The following is a 6,948-nucleotide window of genomic DNA, read 5'->3' as shown; positions in this document are numbered from 1 at the left end:
AGAAGCATTTACTATGACAAAGAATTTGATTGCTGCTTAGAAAAATAATATAAAAGCCCCAAAAGATTGTAATACCTAAGTTCTTTGTATCTTTAGAGCCATGGTCTCAAATGTGCTGATCACACAACCCTACTGGTTAGAAATGTTTGTATACTAACTCATAAATTTATTTACAAAAATATATATACATATTACATGTGCAATTTATGTATTTAATATTATTAAAGATTAGATTTTTTCATTTTCAGTTAAGTAGGAATTCTATTTTCTTCCCACACCTCAGTGGATCATTTGGACCTACACTCAGAGTTCCTAGAAAACTATTTTATTTTTACACTCAATAGATAAGCTGACTGAACTGAGCTGTTACTACACAACATAGATTCTTGTTGTTGCTATGTGCAGTTGAGTTGGTTCCAACATATAGCAACCCTGTATAGGGTCTTTGAGGAACAGCTGGGGAACTTGAACCACTGACCTTAAGGTTTAAACCAACATTGCAGTTCAGCACATTAACCTGCATCGCCACAGTATGTTTTTGTCTTTGGCTCCTGTTTATAATTAAGGAGCTCTGGTAGCGTAAGGATTACGAGTCGGGCTGCCAACCTCAAGGCAGTTTGAAACTACCAGTGGTTCTGTGGGAGAAAGATGAGGCTTTCTGCTCCCGTAAAGATTTACAGCCTCGGAAACCCTGAGCAGGGGGGCACTATGAGTCGGAACCCACTCCACGGTACTTAACAACAACAACATGTTTATGATTAGACTCCTATCTAATTATAAATGAGCAGAAGAGAAAAAAAGGAGGACACAAATTTTGCCATCGGTTCAGCAAGCACTGGCAGAGGTCTAGATCCCAAACATATAAAGACAACAGTAGCTTTTCTCTTTAATATACTCAGTAAATAAAGTAGGGACAGAACTAGTAAAGGCAGCAGGGAAACACATTGTAATAGAACTAGAGATTTTCTATCTATGAAAAAACGCACTGAACTTCAAGCTACCTGAGCACAGGAGACCCTGCTGCTCTGATGACGACATAAATCACAACTTTATACATCCTTAACAACAACCACATGTCCTAAAGAATTGTTTTAATGTTTTACATTTATCAACTTAGTTCATCCCCACTATCAATCCCTAGAAGGAGCTCTGGTAGCATAGTGGTTACGTACTGCAAGGTCAGCAGATTGAAACTACCAGCTGCTCCGCGGGAGAAAGATGAGGCTTTCTGCTCTCATAAAGATTTACAGCCTGGGAAACCCTGTTTAGGGTTGCTATGGGTCGGAACTCACTCCACAGCACAGAACAACAACAACAACAGCAATCCCTATAGACTCCTGGTATGACACTCTAAGATTCAGCACTAGGCTTCAAACCACAAGGTCAGGGATTCAAACCCACCAGCTGCTACTTGGAAAGCCTACAAGGGTTACTATGAGTCAGAACCAACTTGATAGTACTTTAACACCAACAATCCCTATGAGGTAGGTACTTCTGTGCTTAGTGTACAGATGATGGTGCAGAGTGGTACCTAACTGACCCAACACTGCACAGCTAGAAAACAGCAGTCTGGATTTAAGCCCATGAAGCCTAACTCCAGAACCCACGGTCTTGAGCACCACTATGTGAGGGAGGCGACTGACAAACCTTAGGACACCAGAAGGCATCATCAGCCCTTGTGACACGTTAACCTCCCTTAGTGCCACAGCTGATCATAATACGAAAGCTAATAAACAAAGAAAGCATTATCAACTTATCAGGTTTCTAAAAGCAGTCCCTTGTTAACCACACAGAGAATTATCATTACCTCCATTCATTCTCATCAGAACCCCCACAAAATTTTACTTCTAAAAATTATAAAGGGATTACTGATATTTTTCATTCTTCATATTTTTTTTGTTTTGCAGGTTAAACAAGAATTCTAAGATAGTTCACAGCATTTGTATCAAGGCTATTGTAAACTAACAGGCTGGTGAAATTGCAGTTTTCCAAAAGTTCAAGGTTTATTTCATTCAGGATTTATCTATGCAAAAGGATTTCCAGATGAAATAAGTAAATTCTGAAAAATGAACTCTCCTGGGTCCTGAAATTCTACTCTCTATAAAAACTCTCCACAGATAGCCTGAGTTATTAGTGAACATGCTAAGAAGGGATAAAGATATAACTTAACAAAAATAAGGTTTAGTTTGCTAAGAGTAGACTCTGCACTGTACAACTTAGCAACTTGCCCTGAACATAAGAACTGTCTATGGCAGTCTTCTGGCTGAGGAAGCAGAATCTTACCTGGATTCGTGATGTTGAACAACTTGCAGGAGTAGGGATCCTCCCTGTCTTCCAAAGGCACTTCACAGCCACGAGCACCTATAATGAACTTCACAAGCACACTGAGAGATACAGCAGTATTAACATCAGTTATGATCTTCACCTGGTACATGCACAGTTCTTCATATGGGTTTTAGAGCTTTGACTCTGAACAAAGCGTTCATGAGCATGAATTCCCTAACTTTATTCTTCTATTGTTTTTAAGTGACACTGAATCAGTTCCAACCCACAGCGACCCTGTATACGGTTTCCCAGGAGCAGCTGGTGAGCTTGAACCAGTGACCTTGTGGTTCAAACTGACTTTGCATTCCAGCGCATTAACCCACAGCGCCACAGCAGGACTGTAGAATAGTCTCTCCTTTCTTGGCACACTATTCTTCTAGTCTATCAAAATAAGGAAGCAAGCAAAACACAAGTTGCTAACTACACCAATTGACTTACGTGTGAGTTCTTTACCACAATACTCTATTAAGTCCTGCATGACTAAGTTTGACCTGGCTGGCTACCAACTTGAGAACAAATGATAGTGAAGAGAACGTCTCCTGCCCAGGCCCACAAATACATCTTTATCTGCAATCTCCCTTACTTGCTTTGATTTCAGAAGGTGTTCCTTCTGCTCAAGATTCATTTTTCTACCCAAGAGGCTTCCTCTTCTCTTCGACCTAGCTTTACTGGTTACCCCTGTAAGCCATGACTTTTTCTCTAGACATGAATACGAAATACTCATGCTAATTTCTATTTATCCACTACCCTTCCTTGCCTCCACAGTTCTTTTACAGTGAGGTCCTACAAAGAAATTAGGTGAAATTGCAGTCTTTAATTTCTCACTTCCCACGCATTTTATAAGGGAGAAATTTTTAGCTTCAACACCCACCATTCCATGGAGCTGTCTACCATCTGTGTAAGCAACGATCTGCTGCGGCTAAATTCAATAGACATTTCTCCACCATTACCTACTTGACTGACTTCTCCAAGGCTGCATTACAATGTTCTCCACCCTGCCTGATGTGTGACCCTGCTGAGCTGCCTTTCCCCCTTTCCCCAGCTTGTCCAGGGAAGGTAGATACCACTCCAAGGCTCCGTCCTCCGCTGCTCTTGACATTCTTTTCACACTCCTCCCCTGGACAAGAGGATTTATTCCCAAGGCTTCAACAACTAGCACCTGCTTGTCAATGTTTCCTGAATTCACACCTTCAGTTGTAAACCCATCTTTTTAGTAAGAGACCCATAAGGTCACGAACAGCCTACAACTGGATGGCCCACCGGCCACATCTTCGGAAATGTTGTGAGTTAGTTATCAAACACAGCCATTCTTAAAAACGACATTATGTAAACTTACAACTAAATACATTATATTGAAAACAAAGATAATCAGTATTTTAAAAAAATCACTTCCTAACTATTTAACTACATTTGACTGTTCTCTGTGATCCCAAGATTATTTATATCTGCATTGCTAAGTGCCTTTGAGTTGGGATCCAACACATAGCGACCCTGTACAGGGTTTCCAAGGAGCAGCTAGTGAGTTGGAACTGCCGGCGGAAACTGCCCAAACCGACGATGCAGTTTACCGCATTAACCCGCAGCGCCACACCAGAAGTCCTGTTATGTGCCTGGGAGGACTAAGACAACGGTATGATGGGACGGTACAGTGCTTCTGTCCCCACTGTGCTCAGGGCTGCCACACTGATGACCTGCACTTGGCTACAGTGGAAATAGTACACCAGGGCAAGCGGCAAATGCTAAAAATGAGGGCTTCATTTATTCTGTTGATTGTCCAGACTTAAGAAAGTAACAGAGAAAATGTCAATATTTAGATTAAAAAAAAAAGATGTGTGTATAGGCATTTTGTTGTGAGCAGCATAAAAAAATGAAATATTCTTCTAATGTTTGAAAACTCCTATCTGCTTCAGCAGTAAGTCACTCCCCATTGACTAAGGGTAAATTTCTGACATATGTCTAAGTTGTCACTTTAGTTTCACTCTTTATCTTAAAGAAAACATCGACGTCAAAATTACACTCCTTCATTAATCGCCAACAGAGGATGCTTACAACACAACAGCTAAAGGTGACAAACAACTGAAGCACTGATTCCATGAGAATCAATGGGCTCTCCGGAATTTACAGTGAAGAGTACTGTATATTTCACTGTACATTTCATTTGTCAACAGAGGACTTCTATTGTTGTTAAGTACCATGGATTCTGTTTCCGAGGCTGCAAATCTTTACAGGAGCAGAAAGCCTCATGTTTCTTCTGCAGAACAGCCACTAATTTCGAACTGCCGACCTTGAGGTTAGCAGCCCGATTCGTGACCACTACTATAGGTCCCTTAAATCTGTACCATTTGTAATAAACACACACCCACTTTCCCCAGAGTGTCAGCTGGTAAACACGAAGCAGCACGGGCATCTCCAGCGCTGATTCACCAGCTCTTCTCATCTAACATTTGTTGTTCTGAATGGACACAGGACTCCACGATTATCCAGGTCAGAAAGCGAGCAGCCTCCTCAGACTTCTCGTCTGTTTTCCACTTTTCCCCATTCAATTGCCTGCTCTCCTGCCACCACTCAGTAGTCCTCCCTAAACAGGGCCTCCCTTTCCATTTGCCCCAGCACAGCTGTGCTGCATGAGCTGGCCACTGGCCACCTCTCAGATTACATCTAGTTCCTGCTCCAAAACTTCTCTGACTTCAGGCTCCCTTAAGGACACAGGTATCTTTTATATATCCTTGTGTTCTACTACACATCATGGCGTCCTGGTGTGGCGCTGTGGGCTAAAGTGTCAAGACTACAAAGTCATTTGAACAGCAAGGTCGGTGGTTCAAGCTCACCAGCTGCTCCTTGGGAACCCTATACAGGGTCACTATGGGTCAGAATTGACTCCACAGCACTTAACAACAGCACATATCATATACTACCTGTACACAGAAGGCATTTAATACCTATGAGGTAAGCTGACAAATTAGGGCTTTGTTATAAAGGAGGACAATTAAGTAAGGTCCTCCAAATACATATGGAGTCTGGCTCCTTCATGTAAAATGCAAGACTTAAAAACGTCATAACCACAGAAATGCAAACACTGTCTTTTACTAATGGCCAATTAAGGCCACACCTGGTGTGGTGCCGTGACTCAGCACTGGATTGTGAACCATCGAGATAAGCAGTTCAAACCCATCAGCTGCTCCTTGGAACCCCGTAACAGGGTTGCTATGAGTTGGAATCAAGTCAACAGCACTAAACAACAACAAATAACAACCTTTCGTAAGGAACTACCATTTGGAATAAACACATAAATTTGTTAATTATCATTGTATTTGCCAAATGTTTTTTAACCATCGTAAACATACTGTCACCTCTTATTAAATGCAGAAAATTTCTCTGCCCCAGGAAGGAATTTTAAAATTCCAACAATGTTGCTAGGGCCGTTGAGTTGGTTCTGACTCATAGCAACCCTGTATGGAGTTTTTGAGGAGCAGCTTGTGAGTTTGAACTGCCGACCTTGTGGTTTGCAGTCCAGTGCTGATGCTACAGGATCAGGAACCAGGAGTCCATACAAATATGAGGGGCTTTGTGGGAAAATGGAATGAAAGGATCATGGAATTTTTTCATGAACTTTCTGAAGCCCCCTTGTACCGTATCTGTTTCATAAAACAAATCACCAAGCTTACTAAAATTAAAGCAAGAATGCTACGATAGCGAATGAAATCTGACTGCTAATGTCACTCATTACATTTGGTTCTGAGTCACTCATTACATTTGTTAAGTTCTTTACCCTAGGCCAGACTCTGCTGTAGATACTGGAAATACATCAACAAAAACTCTCATGAAAGTCACATTCTAGTGGAGCCAAACAATTTATAAAGACATAAACTAATAAAACAAATTTGTCAGTTGTGGACAAGTGTAACAAAGAAAAACAAAACCACGTAAGAAAGGATACAGCCGGAGGAGCAGGGATGGAGCGCTATTTCCTATTAGGTAAGTGTGGGAATATCCAATGGAAGAGTGGTTCAGGCAGGGGAACCAGATTGCAAAGGTGCAGAGACAAGAGCACAGCGAATGAAAGCACAGTAATGAGGTTAGTGCAGCTGGAATAGATCAGAGAAGGGAAGTACATGCAGATGGGGTCAAAGACTACAATAAAAACCTGAGATTTCACACTGAGTAAGAAAAGAAGTCAATGGAGGGGTACAAGCAGAGACGTGACATGCATGATGTGATTAATTTTAAAGGATGATTCTGGCTGCTGATGGGAAATAAACTATAAAGGGACAATGGTGGAAGGAGGAGGCTTCTGCAGTAGTCCAGGTGAGTATATATAACAGTGAAGGTTGTGAGGAGCTGACGCTAAATACAATCGATCGAAAGGCAGCACACCAAGAAGACATGCTGATGGTTTAGATGTGGAATGTGAGCGAAAGAAGAGTCAAGATGACAGCAATGTTTTGTCTGAGCAGATGAGTCACTGTTTTCTGAGATGGGAAAAACTGTAGAAAAATCAGGTTTTAAAGGGTGCTGATGATTCTGAAGCCTTTCCTCATTTGCTGAGTAACAGGTTAATTAATTATCATTAGGATCATGAACTAAAGAAACCTGTCTTAAAAAGAAATGGTCCCTTCCATCAAC

At 41.4% G+C, this 6,948-nt stretch overlaps 1 protein-coding gene across 1 annotated transcript in view; it reads right to left on the bottom strand.

Moving 5' to 3' along the window:
* Positions 1–6,948, bottom strand: part of B3GALNT2 (beta-1,3-N-acetylgalactosaminyltransferase 2) — an 84,371-nt gene that overhangs the window by 41,416 nt on the left and 36,007 nt on the right. The window contains exon 3 of the mRNA XM_006868584.1: positions 2,284–2,384. Within this exon, the coding sequence (XP_006868646.1) occupies positions 2,284–2,384 (101 nt within the window). The remainder of the gene's footprint in view (positions 1–2,283; positions 2,385–6,948) is intronic.

The sequence above is a fragment of the Chrysochloris asiatica genome, unplaced genomic scaffold, assembly GCF_000296735.1.
Source record: "Chrysochloris asiatica unplaced genomic scaffold, ChrAsi1.0 scaffold00119, whole genome shotgun sequence".
Classification (NCBI taxonomy): Eukaryota; Metazoa; Chordata; class Mammalia; order Afrosoricida; family Chrysochloridae; genus Chrysochloris; species Chrysochloris asiatica.
The sequence above is the reverse complement of the archived record's forward strand: the minus strand, read 5'-3'. Positions and strand labels throughout refer to the sequence as shown.